Source organism: Fundulus heteroclitus, chromosome 12, assembly GCF_011125445.2.
Source record: "Fundulus heteroclitus isolate FHET01 chromosome 12, MU-UCD_Fhet_4.1, whole genome shotgun sequence".
Classification (NCBI taxonomy): domain Eukaryota; kingdom Metazoa; phylum Chordata; class Actinopteri; order Cyprinodontiformes; family Fundulidae; genus Fundulus; species Fundulus heteroclitus.
In genome coordinates this window covers 45,888,485-45,912,155 of record NC_046372.1, presented here as the reverse complement: position 1 = coordinate 45,912,155, position 23,671 = coordinate 45,888,485, and the positions used below count along the sequence as shown (strand labels likewise).

General features: G+C 42.0%; 1 protein-coding gene across 4 annotated transcripts in view; it reads left to right on the top strand.

Moving 5' to 3' along the window:
* The window catches only part of tnc (tenascin C), a 65,245-nt gene that overhangs the window by 37,735 nt on the left and 3,839 nt on the right, over positions 1-23,671 (top strand). For 2 of the 4 annotated variants that reach the window (XM_036144672.1, XM_021309169.2), the window contains 10 exons: positions 6,717-6,989; positions 9,146-9,268; positions 9,897-10,040; positions 10,366-10,485; positions 13,088-13,231; positions 15,073-15,203; positions 15,317-15,449; positions 16,118-16,269; positions 18,361-18,457; positions 23,239-23,400. In XM_036144672.1, the coding sequence (XP_036000565.1) occupies positions 6,717-6,989; positions 9,146-9,268; positions 9,897-10,040; positions 10,366-10,485; positions 13,088-13,231; positions 15,073-15,203; positions 15,317-15,449; positions 16,118-16,269; positions 18,361-18,457; positions 23,239-23,400 (1,479 nt within the window). The remainder of the gene's footprint in view (positions 1-6,716; positions 6,990-9,145; positions 9,269-9,896; positions 10,041-10,365; positions 10,486-13,087; positions 13,232-15,072; positions 15,204-15,316; positions 15,450-16,117; positions 16,270-18,360; positions 18,458-23,238; positions 23,401-23,671) is intronic. The other 2 variants (XM_021309177.2, XM_021309171.2) reach the window with 1 other exon arrangement.

Here is a 23,671-nt window from a genome sequence, read left to right as displayed (position 1 = left end):
AAATGGCACTCCCACATTTCCTTCCTTCACTTTTAACATTTAATCACCAAAGAACTACCCTGCCATTTTTTTTACATGTTGAAATATTTTACACGCAGCTCTCATTTACTACATAAATCATTCAAGGCAGCTGTGACTGAAATCGCTGCCATGACCCGATAACAGCGTCACATAATCTAACATCACGCACTCTTTCAGCATGGAAATTTAATTCCCAGAACTTCTGTTGATCTTCCACTGTCACAAAATGGATAAAACAAGGCAGTAACGTCACAGAAAAGTCAGGTAGAGCGTCTGGTTATGATGTAGCAGGACGCTGTGAGCGCCGGTCCATGATCTCTATAGTTTTTATAAACTTTTTGCAAAGGTAGCACATTAAAACGACACAGACATGTGATGGGAAGGTGTTTGAGGCTCATTTTATGAGTTGTCAGCCAGCCTGACAAGAAACGAGTAAAATTGACAACACAGAGGGGCAACTAATATTAAAACTACTCTTTCCTTACTTGAAAATACAAGTCTGAAACATGGATACAACAGGGAGTTCTGCCTAAAGCACTATCCTTTCTATCCAGGGCTCATACTAAGGCCTCCCAACCAGAGAGTGCTTCACAAGACAGACTTGAATTTGACATGACAAGATATGATGAGGTGATGCAATTACTAATGTGTTGTTGTTCATTTGAGGTTTTTTTTCTTCAAATATTTTTTTAATGAACAAACATCTGAGTTGAAAGAATGTAGAGTTAATTTTTTGAAATACCTGCAGTTGTGATTTTGACATCATAAAAGGTCTCAAGTTACTGTTTAACATATTATTTTTGTTAATAAGAGTGATCAAAAAGAAATCCCACAGTGACAAGCAAAATGATTTACCCCTATAGCTTTTTTTTCATGTCACAACCATGAAATCCATTGTATTTTATTGGAATTTTAAATGATAGAGTAAGAAAAACTTGTGCATAACTTTGAAAAGGGAAGAGAAAGATGGATGGTTTTCCACCTTTCACTGCGGTCACAGTAGAAAATCTTTTGGGGTTTTGTCCTTACCAGCTTTGCATGTCTAGAAGCAACACCGCAACATGATGCTGCCACCACTATGTTTCCCTCTGTGGTTCAGGGAATATGCAGTTTTAGAGATATCAGAGTAAAGGGAGGTGATTATTAATTTTATGTGGAGTATTGATCTGGTCCGTTCAGTAGTGGAGGGGGTTGTTAATCAGAGTCAGTTGTTCTGGTGTTAATGACCTTAACCGAGGCATTAAGGGGGAAACAATGAGATGAGCCCAAAAACAGCAACGCTTCTGCAGCTGGAGGACACAGACATTATTTTCCTGCTTTGAAGTAGTTTTGCATCTGACCTGGGTCAGTGTCACTACTGGTACCATGAGGCGATACCTGGACCTTACAGAGGTCCAGACAGTCCAGGAGCTTAGTGATGGACCAGGACCTGGGAGCAGATAGCCCAGAACTCCATCTGTCATCTCATAAGGAACATGCACAATGAGTTTTGAGATTCTGCAATGACATTTCAGCAAACTGGACCAGCCTTGCAGCATCAGTTTTTTCAGCATCACTTTCTCTGTGACTTCGGATGAAGCCTTCCTAATATATTACCTGTTCCATATACGTGTGGATATACAGCAGAATTTATTTTCCAATTGAAATCTGATGTCGTTTCAAAGTGTTCCTTTAATTTATTTAGCAGTGTATGTGTAGTGGTCCAATTTGTTGTATATTTTCCACACAAAAAAAAAAGCCAAATCTCAGTTGAAAAGAAGATACAGTATATTCTGAGGCAGTCCTGATGATATTTTGAATTAAAAACTGGAAGGATAAAAATAATAATAATCATACAACAGTCTACCCATCAGTTTCTGTGGTCGGTGAGGTTATTTCTCCCAGCTTTAAGAGAGCATGTAGGATCCAAATCCCCAAACAAGCTACCCTCCTCAGACATCTATGGCGCTCGTACTCCTTCCTTTCATTCGGGGGTTCGTGAAACAGGCTAATGTTCCGCAGCAGCTCCCTCACAAAACCCCTTTCAGTCTATATTAGACCAGCCTTGGATCCATGGTTTTTCCACCTTTAAGCCGCCTGTCAACCTGAAGCAGCGCCTCGGCTGCTGTGTGAACGGGCAGAAAACACATGAAATAAGAGCTCAGTGTTTCTTTTGGCCCAGCACAACAGGTAATCTGGTTTCCCCTCCCACGACATGCATCAGAGTCATTTTTAGTGATTAACATGCTGCTGATCACAATATGTGCCTAATTAAAGGGGTGCAAACCGTGACATCAGTATCTGCCAGTCATGCCATACAACACAGCTGGCAAATGTACGCATAGAGTTCCTTGGGAAACCTTTTTTTTTTACTCAGACTGAGCGGCCCGAATCACTAGATCCAACATCTCTGACACTTTTCTTTTTTTATGTCAACATTTACTGCAACATTATCAGGGAGCATGTTACCGATGAAGAGCAGTCAAGTAGAAGAAAGATGGGGGTACTGATGGAGGAGAGAAAAACCCTGAGGCTCTTTTGTCACTTTGTGTGAGGCCTCTCTTCTGTATGCATCCCCACTTCCCTGCAGCCTGGACCGCTCTTCATTCTCATGCTGCCATTGCCCCTGGGCTCTTGTGCCTCGGTGCCAGGGGCTTCTGGGGCGATGCGGAATATGGCATGTGCTCAACACGGCCCATTGTCTGCATGCTAATGGCGGGGTGAAAGCCATCGTACCATTTTTCATTAGCATCGCTTAATCCATAAAACATTCCAAGTTGTGAATGCGACGGCGGACTAATTTGATCGCATTATGCGCGGTGGTTGTCATCAGTCGGCGGGAGGAAGAGGCTGAGGGGCAACTAACGCCCTGAGCGCCAGAGGAAGTAGGGAAACTTTGAGTAATAGAGAGGGAGTTAGGTCTATCTGACAGACTGACTGAACCACAAAGAACTGCAGTTTGTTCGGAGCAAGCTTCCGTCACTTGTGATTCATATCACCGCCGGCGGCTCCTCTAAAGTTATCAGGCGAGACTGGAACAGAGCTGAGGTTCTGCTCGCAGATCCCCCTTTTCAGGAGGTTAGCTGGCTGTGGCGCATACCTCCTCCAAGAACAGGCTCCTTTTTGTGAGCAGGGATTGTGCTCCCTTAGGTCTGGAGAGGGGGTTGGGGGTGTAAATGTAGAGGAGGTGCAGTCGGGAGGGTGAGACCAGCAGCAAGCTAGCACATGTTAGCTGACGGATGCGGCCCTCCCTCTCTTCCACTGACCAGCTAAAGCCTCTCGGTGGCTAATGAAGAGTGACAGCTCCCTGGGATTTGTCGGCTATGCTTCTCATTTCCACCACTTCTTCTCACAAGCAATGCCTCACGCTTTTTTCCCCCTCACAATGAAAAAAGGGGGTTTCAGGCTAGTTCAAGGACCCCTGAGACCCTCACATTTGGAGCAGTGTTTTAATGAGCGGTGGCGCTGGGCTTTATTGAGCCTTTCCTGAGCTCACTAATATCTGCTTTTACCCAGACTGCTTTTAAAGCTCCGGCCAGTCTGTGTATCCATCTGTCTGCTAGCGGAGGTTTCTCTGGCTAATTAAGGTGCAGCAGACCCATCCTCCGTAGAAACAGCTTTTTGCTCCAGCAGATCCAGACTTCTGCCGTCCTGCTATTACTGCCATGGTTAGTTCGCTGGTAATGATCGCTTACAACACTACAGGCTTGAACTTGTGGTAACTTTCACACGTTTTACACACCTTTATGTATTTTACTGGGATTTTATGTGACAGACCAAATCAAAGTGGCGCATAATTATACTGTGGATACAAAATATGTGACTTTTATGATTTTTTTTTTATTTTTTTTTTTTACAAATATAAATCTGAGAAAGCCCGTAATTCTATTTCGTCCTCCGGAGTGGATACTTGAACCAACTTCTGCGGCGGTGATAGCTGCACGCCTTCTGGGGCACCAGCTTTGTACATGCAAAAACTGAAATGTTTACCCTTTCTTCGCTGCAGAAGGGTTCAAACTCAGCCAGCTTAGGTGGAGAGCATTTTGAAGAACACTTTTCAAGCTTTGGCATAGGTTTTCAGCTGGATTTAGATCCGGATATCACTTTGGCTTGAATCTGAACCAATCCGTAGCTTTGGCTGCCTGCTTTGGGGGTCGTTGTCCTGCCCGAAAGGTCAGTTTTAGGTTGCAGCCTCCAACAGGTGTTCTTCCAGGTTTGCCCTGTATTTATCTCCATGTTTCCATCACCAGCTTGACCAGCTTCCCTGCTGCTACCAAACAGAAGCATCTCTACAGAATCATGCTGCCGCCAGCATGTTGCACCATGGGAAGGATGTTGTTGATGGCGATGTGCAGGGTTAGTTTTCCACCGCACGTGGTGTTTTGCATATAGGTGAAAGTTCAGTTTTGGTCTAATCTCAGTAGAGCAGCAGTCTTCCACATGTTTGCTCCTACATAATTCATAGTAAACTGCAAACAGGCTTTCTGAAGGGCAGCGTATATTATATGGGGGGGCTATTATTCCTTGATGCAGCCACCTGGGGTTCGTTTCCCGACCTTTGGACCTTTGCTGCAGGTCTTCCCCCCCCTTCTCGCTCTGGCCATTTCCTGTCTGATTATGGCTGGTAAAGGCCAGTGGTGCCACAAAAACCTTAAAAGAAAGTGTTTCTGGTGGCTTTCATTAAACAGTGGGACCTTCATTTCACTGTTCCATAAAGGATGAATTTGTGGTGCACATGACTAAAATTTGTCCTGAAGAAACACTCCCCCCCTCCCCCCACTTAATTTCAGCAGCTATTCCAGAGTTACCAGGGGGGCTATTTGCTGCTTCTTCTGACGTATCTACTATGTTCCTTGGTCCTCATGATGTTTACTAATGTTCCCTAACAAACCTCTCAGGCCTTAAAAGACCTGCTGAATTTATTAAGCTAGTCTGGTCACTTTCATAGACCATGTTAGGCTACTTCTATCACTAATCCAGTGCATTTTAAATCTAACAGCTAAACTGGATTTTATTTGAAAGGTCTCATAGTAAATGAGGCTGAGTACAAATTCTTGCAACACTTGTGCCCATTCTTTTATTGGTATAAAAATGAAAACGATTTATCTTTTTCTTCCCACATTAAAGTTATGCACCGCTTTTTGCTGATCAGTCAAATGATTTGGGGAACTAAGACACTGAAGGTTGTGGCTGTAATGTAACCAAATGTGTAAAAGTGGAGAATTAATACTTTTGGAAGACACTGATCATGACCAGGTGTCAAGCAGATTTATTTAGTAAAATATCTAAAGGCATTTAGATTTCTTTTCAGATGCAAATTAAATAGAACTTATCAGGAAAGAAAATAAGAACTCAATGTTTTTGAGATTTTCATAAATAAATTAAAATTGCAGCTTTGTTGGAGCTGATCTGTGTGGAGGTCATCAACAAATGTTTAATTCTTACATTTAGATTGTGATTATTGTATTCGCCATTTGATACATGTGAGTACAATAAATATGTTATAACCTGTGTCAGTGGCCATTTCTTATGCTAAAATTAAATGATGAATTTAGGAGTTTAGCTAAACGAAGCTAATGCAAGAGCCTGATCCTAGCCTGTTGGCTTCAACGTTCGGAGTTTTCATATTTCTGTGAAATAAATGGTTCACATGGCAGATCTTTTTTACATAAAGATGTTATTATCAGTAATACTTGACAGATTTCAGTTAATTTCTAGAAAAGGGAAGAACTAACTGACATAAAATACAAACATAGAAACAGCCTGAGGCTTTTTTGAATTTTCATTGTTCAATATTCTTCAATACCAATTTATTGGGCAAAAAGGTAAAGCTGAAGTGAAGTGCTTTACAACAGCGCACACATCTTTCGCACTGGGTGGAGACCATGCTATGCTGGCAACAGTCCCGCTAAGGGTCTAAAACCTTTGAATCTACCCAGAAACCTTGGAGTGGCGCCTGGTGGTGGGACAGGTGCTGAACCTTTCTAGCTTGTTGTGCTGCTCTACCAATCCAAGTTTGAACTATTCTGCAGTTCATACTCTCTGCTGTATTTAACTTTCACTCGTTCTAATCCTCTGACATCTGCTTTCAGCCATCTGTTGAGGCAGATGATGTAAATCCTCCACAGGAATATTTTTAGGTTTTAAACCATTTAATTAGAATGTGTTACAGCATTTGTGTACTGTGAAAAAAAAATGCCGCAGTCCCCATGGAGTGTAGATCTTTAACAGGTTTTAAGTGTTAAAGAAACAAGGCAGCTGTTGGCCCAATCTGGGCTCTCCTCTGAAAACTGTCAGCAGTCTTCACTGTAACCCCCCCGGCAGTACGATGACAAACCACCACTACCTCGCTGGGGATGTTTGTGCCTTCTCAAAAGTGTCTCCAACTTCTAATACTTTCTAGGGCTAATACTTGCTCATGCTAATCGCAGCGTGGTCATGGGCCACTTTTAAAGGGGTGTAGAGATGAATGCTTTCCTCTTTCAGAAGGGTTTTACTTGTGTTTCAAACACATGACTGTCCTTGCTAGCTAAGCCTACTACGGTCCACCTCAACACACAATCTTCTTTATTCCACGGGCCTCTAAAACGTTTCTCCTTTCACTGTGAGGACCCAGACTGATGCTCTCCTTTTTAGTCTTTCCAGGGTTTTGTGTGTCCAGTCATACTTTTAATAACACAAGCATGGGAAACTGACTCTCCTTGAATGTTACATAGAGACTGAACCGGAGGTGCGGGATCTCCAAGTCTCCAACATCACTGCGGAGAGTTTTACGCTGGCCTGGATGGCTGAGGAGGAAGCCTTTGACACCTTGGTCCTGATGCTCAGCCAGGCCAAAGACCCGGGCCAACCCAGAGAGCTGGTGCTGAGTGGTGAGGAGAGAAATGTCACAATGAGCGATCTCACAGAGGACACAGAGTACGACGTGGAGATCTTTGGGCTCATGTTGGGGAAGCGCTCCAAGTCCGTACGAGAGCGGGTGAGAACAGGTACATGGTGACCAGATGGGACCAAGAAGCTGTGCTGGGATACCGGAGCTCTGGAAGCGTCTTGTCAATATAGTCCATGTGGAATGGCGTCCTGTCCTGGCTTTTTGTTCGACAGCATGAAATATGTGTTCTAACCTACATATCAAATGTTGTCTGTTTGTATACTAATCCCGGTTCTCTGACATCAAGGCTTCTGATTGAGGGCCATTGTTCAGATTCACACATGCCACCTGGCAGGTTTTGAATAGCTGCTGGATGGGGGGGAAACTGATAGAAATGATCAGTGGCATCAGCCCACAGGCCAAACCGTCCTGACCAGTTTGATAAAGACACAGAAGCACTTTTAATTACACATTATAGTTATAAGAGGATGTTGTAACTCGTAAGGCTGTCCATGCCTTCCATTATAGCTCTGTGAAGACGTTATATTAGTTTTAGAATTTTAAAGAGGCATTTGAACAAGTTTTGAACACTGATTATCAAAAATGGCAGAACCCAATTACACTTGTTTGTTTCCAGGTACTGGCCCATCTTTTCTGCATAGACCATACGTTTTTTATTGTGTCTGAGGCCGTCCCAGAAGACCAAGGTCAACCTCCTTCCATTCTAAACCCAGCTTTTATCCATTTTAATAACCATAGCCTTGTGTTTAGATTAACGAGGACTGAGAGGACTGCGGACCAAGAAAGAAGTTTCTGGTCCAAAGTTATACCTTTGAGCAGGACTGAACTGTGCATCTACCCAAAGGTGTTGAGGAGAAAGGTTTTATGGTCAGATGAGACAAAGATAAAGTTATTTGGGCACATTGACAAGCATAGTGTTTGAAGGTGTCAGGGGAAAGTTTTTAAACTTCAGAGTATTGAAGCAACTGTAATGCATGCTGGTGGTTGCATCATGCCCAGGGTCTGTTTCTCTGCCGGTGGCACAGAAGCTCTACCTTTAAGTTCCTCAACTTAACCTTGTATCAGCAGCCAGATGCTGATACCTGGACACAGATGTTCCAGCAGTATGATGATCCCGAGCACACATGCAGACTGTTTTTCAGAAAGAATAAAGCAGGTTGACATTTAGCTTCTGGGATGTTCCTGACTTCAGCTGTGATGAAAACATACTGACTATGCTTAAAAGCTAGGTCTGTGCCATGAAACCTACAACCCTCACTAACGCTCTAAGATGTTCAACTATCCAGACTGAATCATGGGTGGATCTTGCTGACGGCTGCAGAAAATCTGTGATTTCTGTCCAAAGTAAATGTATCCAAACATGAGTGGATAACTATGCATTTTGACCCTTTGCCTGTCCACAATAGTGTCAAACCTCTGCACCCAATTCTTGTCTTAAAACTCCACCAAAGGTGTTTGCTGTGTAATCGTACCTCATTGAAAAAAAAAGGATGAATGAAATGCTTTGTGAAGAGCCCAAACTGAAAAGATCTTTCATGCTGATAACTGTGTGGAAACCTCTGACCCTGTAAATGTTCTTCCTTAGACCCGCTGTTGATCTAGAACGTTACTAGACCAGCTTTAACTGGAAATTTAACTTCATCTCAAGTCGTGATATTTGGTTGCTCCTCTTTTTATGTTCTGTGTCCTTCTCTTCCCAAATGTTGTCTTTACCTACCTGCCGCCCCCCCCTCCCCTTCTGTGTTTCGCCTGGTTTTCTAAAGGAGCCGGTGGCGGTGGTGGATGTTGGGGGTTGTCCGTGTCACATAAAAGGCTTGTCTGTCCCTGTGTCCCCGTCCTCCCTGAGGGCAAGGCTTTACTCTTGGGTTGCGTGGCGCATGTTTCACTTTTGTGTGGTCTATGAAATGAGGCCAAGTTAATCTCTTCAGGTCTGTCACGCGAGAAACTGCGGCTTGCCGCCGCTAACTGGGAAGGGTCTCTCTGTGAGCCGGGACCTCCCCAGGTCCTCTTTGTTTGTCTCTTGAACTCTCTCTTGCTCCATTTGTGCAAATGACCGCCTTTCTTTGGACGGTCTATACAGGCTACAATAGCCGAGTTTGTGTGTCTTCTCCTGTCCGCTGCTTCAGTGTGTCGCAGATGTGTCAATATTAGCTCCTCCAACATTACATTCCTCGGCATTCAGAGCTGACGCTGACCAAACCTTCTGTTGTTCTTGTTTCTCCTATTTGTGCGTTTCTGACTCATCTTTGCCAGACCTGGGCTCACCCAAGGGAATCCGCTTCTCTGGAGTGACTGACACATCTGCCACCGTTCACTGGCTGACTCCAAGAGCCCGGGTGGACAACTACCAGGTCACCTACATGCCTGCCCATGGAGGTCAGTATCAGTGCTGCTTTCCCAACAGCTCCACGCTTAGTTATCATTGCCTTATTTTAGAAAGAGATGTTGAAATATTCAAAGTCAATTTCAAAAAACTTCAGTATTAGAGTTGAGACCTGCTGAGGGTGATTTTCCAGATCATCAATGACTTTCCTGCCAACATGGAGAGTTCAGCCCACATATACAGTAACAGCGCTGCCTCAAGAAGTAGAACGATGCTGCCCCCTGCTGACCACTTACTGAAAGGACTAAAAATAGTCATCAAAAACAAAGTAAACGCAAACATTTCCGTTTGGTAGACCTTTGAACACGTGGTTATCAATAATACCAGGAAGTGGGAGAACGGCAGTGACATGAAATCTTAACAATTCAATCATTGCTGTTTTAAAATGTAGGAAGTAGGAAGCAAAATACTTCCCTAATATGACAAAACGGAACTAGAAAGAAGCATTTTATAGTATAACAATAACCATTAATCTATTTCTATATTGGTTTTAGTTTTAATAGAAAAAATCCATCTCTGTCTATCTGACTTCATTATATATAACAATGTTTTTTTAGTAAAGACTTCCTTTTTTATTAGTAAAACAATTAGTGCCCATCGCTGAATGGTTTGAACTCCCAGGTGTTGCTAAGACGCTGAGGGTGGACGGCTCCAAGTCACACACCGTCCTGCCGAATCTGACACCGGGGGTCACCTATGAGGTCACCATCGTTGCCGTCAAGGAGCAGAGAGAGAGTGAGCCTGGATCTGACAGTGTCACCACAGGTAACCTTCCCTGCACCACACAGACAGACCTCGTCTTTTACCCGTACTGTCAGCCCGTTTATGCTTGTGCTGCTGCCTGTGTGTACTCAGCTTAGAAACCTGGCATCTGATACAACATCAACACAGAACTCATTGATTTTCCTCGCAGTTTTATTTACAGTTAGAATGCTTGGTGCCTAATTTGTTGCGAGTCTGAATGAAACAGTTTATTTATGAGACAGTTTGGACAAAAACATGAGTGTAACTGCAGTGGGATCAACTTAACTGTGTGTGTGTGTGTGTGTGTGTGTGTGTGTGTGTGTGTGTGTGTGTGTGTGTGTTACAGCTCTGGATAAGCCCCGTGGACTGACTGCAGTCAACATCACGGACACCGAGGCCCTGTTGCTGTGGCAACCGGCCATCGCCACAGTAGACGGTTACGTCATCACATACAGCGCAGACTCTGGTACGTACACATCCAAAGTGAAACAGCTAATCCTGACTGATGGACTGATCTGTCTCATCAGCGCTTGAAGCGGACCCCGGTTTGTTAACCTCAACTTATCCACCCACGTTTTGAGACATTGCCACATGTTCTCAGTGGGGTTCAAATCCGGCCAGTTTCATGGCCACAGGTCCAGAATTACGTTGACCTTTTACTGTCAATTGTGCCTGGTGACACAGTTCTCCATCATGGTGGGAAATCCACAGATCACCAAACTGTTCCTGGTTAGAGGACTTTTTATCCTTCTCTTGACTCATTGCACCTGGGCAGCCCCTCTCTCCTGGATTAGAGGCAACCCTAAACATGGATTGTTTCAAGATGCTTCACTGTTACCCTGTTGGAGAAAGAAACTTGTATCAGTCTACTGCTGGCAATCCTTTTACATCCTGCAGAGTTTCAGTCATTCCTTGAAGTTTTCTTTGACAGAAGTGGCTTCTTCAGTGTCCTCCTTCTCTTGATAAAGACTATTTGAGACACTTTGCATGCAGGTGTCCTCCCACACATCAACCGCCCATGCTGAGCAAGCTCAGGCCAAGTAGCTTCATTATTCTGTAGCTGAGTCTAAAGGAGGAAACTGCCCTTGTTTTACTGGATGCTCTTAGGTATCATGAACTTTTCCTAAAGAGGTGCAACCATAAACTTTTCTTTCAGTGGCAGTTTCCTACAGGCAAGGTTAGTTTGATAGAAACATAGACATAATATAAGAGTAGACGCGTCATTGGGCGGGTTCTGCCTATGCTGCGATGCGTCAGGGCGTCCGCCATCTTAAATGTGGCAAATCTGCAGTTACTCAGTCACTTAAACAGTATCAGAGGGACTTTAATCTCTGAATATACTTTGTATTCGTAGTATTTTTTTGTAATATTAGAAGTTTATTTTCGTATCCCATTAGCTTCATTCTCCTGAATTTATTCTCCTAAAGAATAAAAATATTTAAAATAATCTAACCTGGTCCTATTACTCCAGGAGTGAAATAATACTGCAAACTGTGATTATTCTGGAAATGTTCCCCCTTAATTCTCATAATATGATGTTTTTATCATAACATTATCACTTTTGTGTTTGTTTGTTTATTTTTACTTTATTGACCTAGGACTTTTTTTCCTCATATTATTAATTTTACCTCTTTAATACTCACCCAACAGTCTGTTCCTAAAGGTTCACATGTGACACGGTTTTATGAAATAATGAAGACCACAACGTTTAGATTTAACAAATTGATCCTCATATTCATAACACATACACACACAAATATATATATATATATATATATATATATATATATATATATATATATATATATATATATATATGTGTGTGTGTGTGTGTGTGTGTGTGTGTGTGTGTATTTATTGCAGCACAAGAATGAGGCATCTTCTCTGATCCACGTTCACAATAACAGAACTCAACTTTTTTCTGCCACATACAATATGGCGATGACGTTGACGTGCGAACCTGCGCCCTATGACGCGTCTACGTATATATGTCTGTGGATAGAAAGCTATGAAGCTGTCCAATGTTTTCTGGAAGCAGCCTATTCTACAATCCTCCTTTCCAGCAATCAGTCTGCTAGTTAGACTGATTTTATCGTGACTTTTACTAATTCACCTGTACTGCAGCAAAGATGACTGATGTTGTTTAAAGATGTAGTTTAAAGGTCTTTAGGTAACAAAGCTCCTTGCACTGAAATTATATGCATCTTATCCTCCTGCATAAAATCAGACTTTGGAGTAGTATGGACTCATAAGTAAAGTTGGAACCAGGAAGATTGTAGGTGTTGATTAAAAAAGTTTCACTTCTTTATATCCCTATTCAGGCATAATCACTAAATTATACATATAATACAACACATTTTAAATAGCATTATTTATATATAATGTTAAATTTAATATTTTGCTGGATTGTCAGAAATATATACTTTTTTCCATTGAAATTGAAGAACCTTACTTACTCCCAAATCTTGTTCTGATTGCAGCTAATATGATGTGATTAATTACCAGGTTATTATGGTGGTTTTCATCTTCTTATATTATTATTTCAGGTTTTCAACTTGTAAATAAATGTGCACAAATGACGGCAAGGTTTGAAGCTGGTCAACTTTAAGAAAGTAAAAGCTGCATAAACCTTAGATTATCTATCTATCTATCTATCTATCTATCTATCTATCTATCTATCTATCTATCTATCTATCTATCTATCTATCTATCTATCTATCTATCTATCTATCTATCTATCTATCTATCTATCTATCTATCTATCTATCTATCTATACACAATCATATTCAATAAATTAGAATATAATTTTCAATACCAAAGACTGATGTTGTTTTAAAGCCTTTGTTTCAGTTAATTATGCCCCCCTTACCTGCAGCTAATAAAAACACAGCAATTCAGATCAGAATATTGTATCAATATTATGTTGTTTAATACCCACTTAAAGGTTGTTGTTTTCAAAAGGCACTTTTAATCTGACAAACAAGCCTCTTAGAAAGGCATATTCTAATGTGTTGAACATGGCTGTGTGTGTGTTAAGTGAATACCCGTCTCGCTGTGTGTCTCCCAGTGACTCCGGTGATGGAGCGTGTGTCAGGAAACGTGGTGGAGTTTGAGATGAGCTCCCTGAAGCCAGCAACGCTCTACACTGTGAAGGTCTACGCTGTGAGGGACCTGGCCAAGAGTGCAGCCACTACAACAGAGTTCACCACAGGTTGGTGTCTGTCCTGACATATCCCTCAGCTGTTTGCTCTCCCACAAACAAAAAGATCATTGTTTTTTACTGTTTACCTTGGCTAATTCCAAAGATTCTTTGTCTAATTGGACAGCGTACATATTCACAATATACTGTTGCTCAATATGCTGTAGTTGGCCGTGTCATAACCATAAACTTGCCATAAACATGTCAGTATTATTGTAAGACTGGCAAACCACACAAAGTAGTGCATAACTGTGATCTGTAAAGAAACTGAAGCATGGTTTTCTAATCAAGTCCAACTAATTGCCTTTAGAGGTCATTCCACAGTTAAGGAGCCAAAACTGCAAAAGCTCCTCTAGATTTATAAAAGGACATTGGGATGGACAAAAGCATCTTAATTCATTAATTTAAGAGCACACAAAGGCACGTAAGGGTGAAGCAGCTCAGACAAATAAGAAGTGGCCAGACCATTAAGAACCTTAAAAACACAAGATTTTTAAAATAGATTTGAAATGCAACAGGAAGCCAGCGAAGGAATGCTAAAACGGGAGTTATGGGCTCTCATTTGCTTGTACCGGTCAAAAAACCACGCAGCAGCATGCTGCACCAGCTGTAGACGTGAGAGAATAGCCTGGCTAACTTCAATCAAAAGAGAGTTCCATTAGTTCAGCCGTGAGGTGATAAAAGCATGGACTGCAGTCTCTAGGTAGAGTCTAGACAGGAAGGGCTACTTTTTGACAGCTGCCGTAAACTAAAAATGGGGGACTTAATCACAGCATTGACCCGGGGGTCAAGTTTGATGCTGGGATCCATTTTTACACGTAAATGAGGTGACTCTGGGTTTTTCATTAGGGACCAATGAGTAAAAATCTAAAGAAAGGACACTGATGGGGTTGGTGGGATCAAAAAGCATGCCCTCCATTTTTGTTCTGTTTCTTTTTTTATTAAAACTAAGGAAATTCAGTGGCATGCCATTCATATTCTGATGTCAACGAGACATATAAGGAGAGGCTAAACAGAACCATCATGATTTATTGGAACATAGGCTTGATAGTCATAGCATATAAATTAAAAGGCTTGCAATGCTTTCTAAAAAGAGCACCAAGCAGTAATAAATAAAGCGCATACAGGAGAGATCCAAGAATGGAACCCCGTGGTACCAGAAGCAGAGGGCAGCAGAAGCAGAGGTAAAATCTTCTGTCATCACACAGAAGCTAAACCACTGCGAGGTTGAGCCTGTGTTACCCATCAACTGTTCTGGTCTAGAAATGAAAATATTATGGTTCTTTGTTCCAAAATCTAAAAGCACAAGAAAACACAATTTCCAGAATCCGTTGCTAAAAAAAAGTAATTGAAACCTTATAAGAGCAGATGCCGTGCTGTGAAAACGTTTCAAACCTGAATGGAACACTTCCGCAATGTTATAGTCATCCAGCAAGACCTTCAGCTGGGTGTAAAAAAAATCGTCCTAAAATCTTGGACAAGAAAGGTAACTTTGAGATCGGCCTGAAGGATCAAGGCCAGATTTCTGCAACAAGGATTGAAGATTGGATGAACAGATTGCTTGGTGCTACACTGGAGGTCAAGCTACTGTTAATAATATTAAGGATAAAGGGGGCAACAGTAGGAAAAACTTCCTGAAGAAGTGGCGGAGGAAAAACATTCCAACGGGATCCTGATGGTTTACTGGTAACCAGTTTCTCCAGAGAGGAAAGGGAAAGTGATTAAGTAGGGCAGGGGAATAAGATGGACACTATTTGTGCATCAAACTCCATTTGAACATATAAGACATGATTATTATAACTGACTGTAGAGTCTGTCTGACAGACCCGTTTGGGTTCCTGCTTTATCTTTAGATGTAGACGCTCCTCAGGACCTGGCAGCCACTAACATCCTGACGGAGAGCGCTCTGCTCACCTGGAAGCCTCCTCGTGCTGACATCAGCGGGTACCTCCTCCACTTCGAGTCTGCTGTCGGCACCATCCATGTGAGTTGACAGCAGAACTGCACAGGTGTTGCTCTGAGCAGACCTGTGCTGTTGCTATTGTCCATGGATGCACGGTGAGCCTGCGAGGAAATAAAATGTCTCTCTTATTACAGGAGGTGGTTCTGAGTCCCACCGCTGTGTCGTACAACATGGCCGACCTGAGTGCCTCCACAGAATATTCAGTCAAGCTGGAAGCGCTTGCTGGTCCCAAGAGAAGCCAAGTCATCTCTACCGTCTTCACCACCAGTGAGTACACTCACATATCCCTGTCTGGTGCTACAAACACACATTCAGCTCAATTCTGCAGTCGTTATTCACTATGAGCATTTTTTAAACTGGAGCAGTAATGCAGTTCAAGAACTACATTTCTACATTTGCAACATGTGCTTTATGATACCACTCAGGGCTGAAGTGATTGACACACATAAACTTTTCTGCTTGAGTGGAGTTAATTCACCGGTCCTTTAAACATCACGCTTAGGATATATTCACACCTGCCACATTTGCTCTGCTTTAAACGGAGCAGAGTTTGTTTCCCCCATTGGTCTGGACGTTTTGTGCAGGTGTGAATACATTAACGCAAACCCTGGTCCAGACCAAGGAACTGGACTGAGACCCACCTGGTCTCGGTCTGCTTCCAATTGGACTATGGGACAGTTCACCTCTGGAGTGAATACGAAACAGCCTTGATCTGACCCAACCACAGTAAACACACAGCTCTTTGGGCTTAACAAGCCACTGCTGTAGCGAACGTAGCACCCGTTGCTTAGCAACGCTGCTGCCAGTATGCTGTGGGACTCCTTCAGCTTGCAGGAGGCATATTCTACCTGGAGGACTTGTCACCTTGGAAGTAGACTGAACACAAATGACCACAACGCCCTGTGTATTGCCATCTGATGTGTTTGTTTGTGTAGCTGGTGTGCTGTACAGACACCCCAGGGACTGCTCACAGAGCCTGCTGAACGGCGACACCTCATCAGGCATGCACACCATCTACCTGGGAGGAGACGAAAGCCAGCCCCTGCAGGTCTACTGCGACATGAGCACTGACGGAGGCGGATGGATTGTAGGTTACTCATTATTCTGGGCCGATATGTTGCAGTGGATTTCAAAAGTCCTAAGTAATCCTAAGATTTTCCTTCAACCCAGGCTCACTGTAAAACATGTAATAGCCACGTTTGTCTACAAGGGGAAATATAGTGTGGTCACAATTTGGCTCCTTGATGTTTCAGTCCTACGTTTTATTTGGCCTGTTATTTGGCTTGCAACCTGGTCTCATGACTGTCAAGTTTCTCATGGTAAAAAAAAAAAAAAGAGAGAAAATGGCCGACATTCCCCGTACTTTATGTGGAATAGCAACAACAGCAACCAATAGAACATGTGATATTCTGAGGTTTTTCTAATTAATGCACATACCAGCTAATGTTTTCTTTAAACACTGAGGTTTTTTATACTGGGAAAGTCAGCACGGGTTGGTGACATATAATTGCTGCGTCCATCGCAACTACTTTAACATCCTTTAACAAAAGGTAGAAAATGTAACATTATCACATTTTTCTGAGAACATACAATGTTTCTAGCGTACTTCTCGCTAGAAATGTAATCAAAATGCATATAAATGCAGCTGATTTTTTTTTTTTTTAAGTGTTGAGTTGTCTACATAAAGTACAGGGAATGTAGGCCATTTTCTTTTTTTCACTGATAGTCACATGACCAGCTTTCAAGCCAATGTTAATGAATAGGCCAAAAAAAGGCTGAAATGTATTAAAAAGCCAAACTGTTAGTACTATGTTTCCCCTTTTGGAACAACGTGGCTATTACACATTTTTCAGTGAGACTTGGTAGTGTTCTTCCAAGAAGTCTGAATTAATCAGAACATAAGCTGAAATGTCTCCTTGTTGCTGAGGAGTGTCTGCATAGTATATAATGAAAACGAGGGACTAATTATCAGGATAATTCTGTTTTACTAAAGTAGCAGAGCAAATTGCATAGCAGAGGCAAAATTGTGTGGTAGATGTCTATGTTGTAATATTTAAAATTTTTGACACGCTCAAACTTTAAAAAGGCAAGGCAAATATCTAATAATGTGATAAAGGTATGTTCCACTTCCAGTACTCACCTATAATTTATATTGGATAGTTTTCAGTCTGGCGCAATACGCATTTTAAGTTGCAGATGGTGCAAGCAAATTATAATTTAGGTTTTACTTGCATCTGACTGGGGTCCTGAAGTCTCTGCGCTCAGTTTCTCAAGCATTGAGTCTTCACAGCTGAACAAAACTAATGATTCCTTTCCTATTTCTTTTTCTATCTATACAATTTAAACAAAAACAGCAAAAAAGATCTATACAGATATAATACAAAGCGCCCCTGTGCCCCTGTGAAGACAAATGCTTTATTTTCAAATGAACCAGAACTCGGCATGAAACTCTGGTAAGAAAAAAAAAAAGCAACGAACTCAACAGCATTAACAAATAGCTTCATATTTCTGCTAGGTTTGGTGAGATCATAGTTAAAACGTTCCCCTTTATCAACATGGTCTGAAAGACTATTTAGTTAGGAAGAAGCACTTACTCTGGAAGAAAAAAAAGGGGGAAAAATCCACGATACCGTTTTTAAATGTACTCAGAGACAGAGACAAATGTCCTGGCGTTTGGTGAAACTAAAACTGAAGTTTTGGAAATATGCCAATTATCAGATTTGAAGGAAAAAAGAAGAAGCTTGCAAGCCATCCTGACTGGGATGTAGGGGCATGGCAGCATCACGTTGTGTGGGTTTTCTGTAGTAGGACAGAAGTGTGCTCTTCACAAGCTAGACAGCATCACTAGCAATGGACATTATGGAGAAATATTGAGGGGCCAAATCAGTCACAAAGTGGCTTAAGGCAAACAACTTCAGTGATTTGGAGCGGCCGTCACAAGGCCCTGATCTCAGCACAGAGGAAAAACTGTGGACAGAACTTTAAATGTTTGTGTGAGCAAATCTGACTCAGTTACACCAGTTCTGTCAATAGAAATAGACCAAAGATTCAACCATTCTGGTGATTCTGAACACGGACGTGTGACATTTGTTTCAGTTTTTCCTAAAAACCCACATAGTCTTAACTTTTGTGTCTGAAAGGTTGTTCAACCCTGGTGCGATTTATTTTTGTTTTGCAGGTTTTCCTCCGACGTCAGAGTGGCAGACTGGAGTTCTTCCGCAACTGGAAGAATTACACAGCTGGTTTTGGTGACATGAATGATGAATTCTGGCTTGGTAATTTCTTGTTAAACACTAATAGATAAATCATGATGCTTAGAGATCTTGGCTGAGCAACGTGATAAGCTACTGATCAAGAAGACTGACAATTAAATATGGAATTTATTACAATTTGCTGCTGATGTGATTATAAATCAAGTGCAAAAAAGTTTTCTTCTCATTTAATAATATTGTATTTGTAGCAGTAGCGTAAAACAATGAAATTAACTACATCCTCATAACATGATTTCCCATGTTCAATACGGGATTGTGGGTTCCATGGTTCTGGAAAAAGGTGACAATCACAGAACCCACAGATACATACAGTTTTTGAGTGTTAATGGAGAAGCCTGTGCAAATTCTCAGCCATCCAGTCCATGGCAACCACAAGCAGGCCAAAGTTGGAGGCAACCAGACATTTACAGTTTTCTGAAAACGTTTCAACACCTATCCAGGAGGCTCTGCACTTCAGCAACCAGCAGTTGGAGCGCTGCTGTTTTTAAGCACATGGAGGCCCATCCTCCCAGGCACAATCCAAGTCAGATGGAAAACTATGACCCACATCATGTCAACTCAGTGGACAGCAACATCAAGTTCACCAGAGAGGATGACAAGGACTACATGTTGCTTTTTCTGGACTGCACTGTGCACATTACAGTTTTTTACAGTTGCTAGGACCCATTTTTCAATACTTAAGTCACTTTTTCAAAACTCTTCACACAGTTCTCCAAACCAACTTTCAGCTTGGCACAGCAGTTCATTTCACATTCAAAATGCACTAAAACTACCAAATCACTTCATACATATCTCAAATCAACACATTCTTCCATAACACTAGCAAAGGTTGACAGCCAACAAACACACTTTGTCACCCACAAAACAATGACCTAAAAAACACTAACAACATGTAGCATTATACAATCTCGGTTAATAATTCACTGCAATAGAGGTTACTGGAATGAATCAGACATGATGCAGAATGCTTCAATATATTTTATGTCTTTTATTTGTTTTTAGGAGTAATTCCAAAATACAAGAATTTGTATTCACATCATCCACTGATACAGATACAATAGTAATGCTAATCTACTCGGTCTTCTCCATTTGGCCACAGGTTCTCATCCACATCACATCTTATGTCATCTAGGGCAATACACCTAGGAAAGAATCTTCTGGCATGCCTGATCCATCCCTGACAATCTTCTGCTGATATGTCCAGGCATCCAGCATTCATTGCGTCCAGGAGGGACATTTGATTATGTGGATGGTGGTCATAAACCTTCCACCTCCATGAGGAAAAGAATTCCTCTATGGGGTTGAGGAATGGAGAGTAAGGTGGGAGGAAAAGTGACACCATTCTGGGATGGGCTGCAAACCACTCGGTGACTGCACGAGAGTGGTGAAATGCCACATTGTCCCATACAATTATAAATGTTGGTGGATTTCTTCTCTCTGCATCCCTTTCCTCACCTAGCACAACCCTTGCATAGAGATCATGCAGGAACGCAAGGAGACGTTCAGTGTTGTATGGCCCAATTAGTGGTTTGTGTAACAGCAGTCCATCAGTGGATATTGCTGCGCACATTGTGATGTTGGCACCCCTCTGGCCCGGGACATCCACTGTGGCTCTCTTCCCAATCACATTCCTTCCTCGTCGCCGTGTTTTGGCCAGGTTGAAACCTGCCTCATCCACAAAGATGAAAATGTGGGGCGTTTGCCTGCCTTCAATCTCCATGTCTCTCTATAATAAATCCACAAGGCAACATAAGCTGTTACAGTAGTAAACATTACCTAAAAAAAATTTCTTTGTGTGTGTTTTGTTCAAAAACCGTTCTGTATTTTATTGTGATCTTACCTGGACATATTGGTTCCTGAGTTGCTTGACATGTTCAGAGTTCCTCTCAAAAAGCACAGTGTACAACTGTTTCATCCTTACCTGATGTTTTTTCAGGACTCTAGAAATAGTTGTGATGCTTACACTGTGAATATTTGCAAAAGTAATGTTGTCTGCCAAAACTGTGTCTCGAATCTCAGTGAGTTTTATGCCATTGTTTCTGATGACCATATCAACAATGGCTGTTTCCTGCACATCAGTGAGCATCCTTCCTCTCCCACCTGTGTGAGGTAACCGTTGACTCCTAAGCAGAAATGCAGAAGCAATTACACACAAGTCTATTTACTTCTGTAATGTGCAACTCAGTCAAATGCCCTTGCAGAATACAAGTTACCTGTTGGTTTGCCGGAAAACTCTAACAATAGATGCCACTGTTGAGCGTTGCAGATTTGGCTGCACTCTCTGACCAGCCTCTCTCATTGAGAGACCATGATTTACTACATGATCAATTACAGTAGCTCTGATCTCATCTGAAACTACAGCTCTTGGTCTTCCTCTTATTCTTCTTCCACCACGCATACGTATTCCTCGCCCCCTCCCAGCCTCTCTTCTTCCTCTTTCAGCCACTTCTCTGTTTCTGGCTGGGTCCATGTTTACATCACAATACAAAACTATTCAGCAGTTGTCTCCTTTTGTAATGAAATTGAAAGAGTAACACCTGTGTAGATGTTCATCTACAATGAGAATCAGCTGTGGTTGGTCCAATTGTCCACTTATTTTTATAGCATTTAATTTTAAGATGTAAAATATATTTCATTAAAATATTCCTGTAGAAATGTAGCAAATTGCTGTCTTATTCAGTTTTGTATTATGTTATTGTTTTGAACATAAGTTTAACAGTTTTGAAAACAGTATGTAAGCATGTGCAAATTGTCCTGTAGGTACACAGAGTTTTGGCGGTTGTTGTGTCGAAGTGAGAAAAGAATTAATGTAATTTGAAAGATGTAGTCATTGAATGCATTTTGTGCCAAAGCAATGATAAATGATCCACAGTTTAGCCCACATATACTTCTGTTGTGCTCACTGTGTGAAGAGTTTTGAAAAAGTGACCTAAGTATTGAGAAATGTGTCCTAGCGACTGTAAAAAACTGTAAGAAAGATGGGAGTCTCAATACTGAGGTTTACCAGAAACCTACTCACAGAGGTGAGTAGGTTTGTTACTCACCTGCATGGTGATTCACATCGGCCACTGGAAACAAACTCTCTGTTATGGGAACGCTGAGTTGTCATGCAGACAACATTCCCTCTGTTACAGAGGAGAAACAAACAGAGGACAAGCACGTTAGGAAATCACGTAAAGCGGGCGGTTATCCTAACAAGGTGTTTGTTAACTCTGTTAAGTAAACCTACAAAACTAGCAAGACAAAAACAACAACAACAAAAAAAAAACAACACTACACATTGTCAGCCTATATGTGTCAGGGGTTTCTGAGAAACTCAGGAGAATTTTCTCAGAGTACAAAATCCCAGTGAATGAAGCAACTCCAGGCAAGACTGAGCAGGCCACCTGCACCTCACGAGCAAAGGACACACCTTTGGTGCGCATGATGTTTAGCTTTTGGACAGAGAGGACGGATGGTTTGAAAGAGGGTTTGACAAAAGAGAAAAAAAATGACGAGTAGTCTCAACAGGATTCAGGTGACCAAGTACTCCACTCACACCAAGCAGTTGTCTCTAGCTACCCAGGACAGTGACAGGTGTGTTGCTGTTTTGCATCTGACCTGGAATGCACCTGGGAGGATGGGCCTCCATGTGCTTAAAAACAGTGGCGCTCCAACTTCAGGTGGCTCAAGGGCAAGCCACCAGAACTGACAAAGACTCCTGGATAGGTTTCAAAATGTCTTAAGAAACTCTAAGTGAAAGTCAAGTTGCCTCCATTTGTAGTTAATGGAGAAGCGAAGAGAAGGTCAGAAGGAGTTCACTGTGTCTTTGTGGATCTAGAGAAATCCAAGGATTTGAGGCCAAGAAAGGAAATATGTTCAAGTAGTAACAGGTGTGTGGTAGTAGTGGCATACGGGTTGATTTGTGAGTAGGACTATATCAGGGCTCAGCTTAGACCCCCCCCCCCCCTTCTTTTTTGAAGGGGTGATGGCCAGTTGGCTAGGTCGGGTAGTCTCCATGGATTCTGACGGTCATTGATGACATTGAGATCTGTAGTGAGAGCAGGTAGCTCATAAAAGAGGGTCTGTAAAGGTGGTATCCTATGGAGATGAATGATAGTTCAATGAAAAAGCAAGAAATAATCCCTATGTTTGAATGAGACAGAGAGGTGGAACAGTGAAACTGTCAGGAACTGAGGGGTATCAAAGGTGGATGAGTTTCTGGGGTCAACCATCCAAAGCAACACGCAGTGCATAAAAAAAGGGAGAAAGACTAGGCAGGATGGGGTAAATGGAAACAATGTCATGGGTGATTAATGGCAAAGGATGGGGTGGAAGAGTGAAGGGAAAGAGCCACCTGAAGTTAGTACGACCTGCTCTGATGTATGGTTTGGTGATGGAGCCACTAACACAAAGACAGGATGTGATGCTGAAGATTTTTTGTTTTCTGTGGGGAGTCGCAGAAATGTGCAGGGTGAGAAAAAACCCTCAGGTGGACAGCTCAAGTGGAGCTCTCTATAGACAAAGTTACCAGGCTGAGTTAGTTTGGGCAGAAGGGATGTTGGCTGAGGTACATTTACTTAACAAAGGATGTTGAACGTGGTGCAGCAAGGGGGGAGAAAAACAACAAAGGAGGCTTGTGGATGTAGTGAATAGGAATATGCAAAAGGTTGTAGGAGCAGAGGATGCTGGAGGTGAGATTTAGACCCCTCTAAAGGGAACAGCTTAATGAAGAAGGAATCCATTACCATCAGGCTTCTTCACACTGTGGCTGATTCTACTAAGATGTCCCTTCTTTCTCTCAGGTCTTTCCAACCTGCATAAGATAACATCTGGAGGACAATATGAGCTGCGAGTGGATCTAAGAGACAAGGGAGAGATGGCCTACGCTTATTACGAGAAGTTCTCTGTCTCTGAACCTCGGACCCGCTACAAAGTCCACGTGGGAGGATACAGTGGGACTGCAGGTAGAGCTCCTTTCTTTAAAGTGATATTTTATTTGTACCTACCTGCATCTCTTACGATGGCTAGGGAGTCAGATTCTGCTTACAAATTAGCATTAATCATCCAGCCAATCACTAGCTAGTCCCATTTATGAAGAAAACTATGATAACTGTACTTTCAATCTTTTTTTTAAACTTCTGAATACAAACTGTCACAAAACATATTAAATACATTCTTTCTTCATCATTCATTCATTTATATCACTTGTTTGAGTTATTGAATTGTTAATTGTAA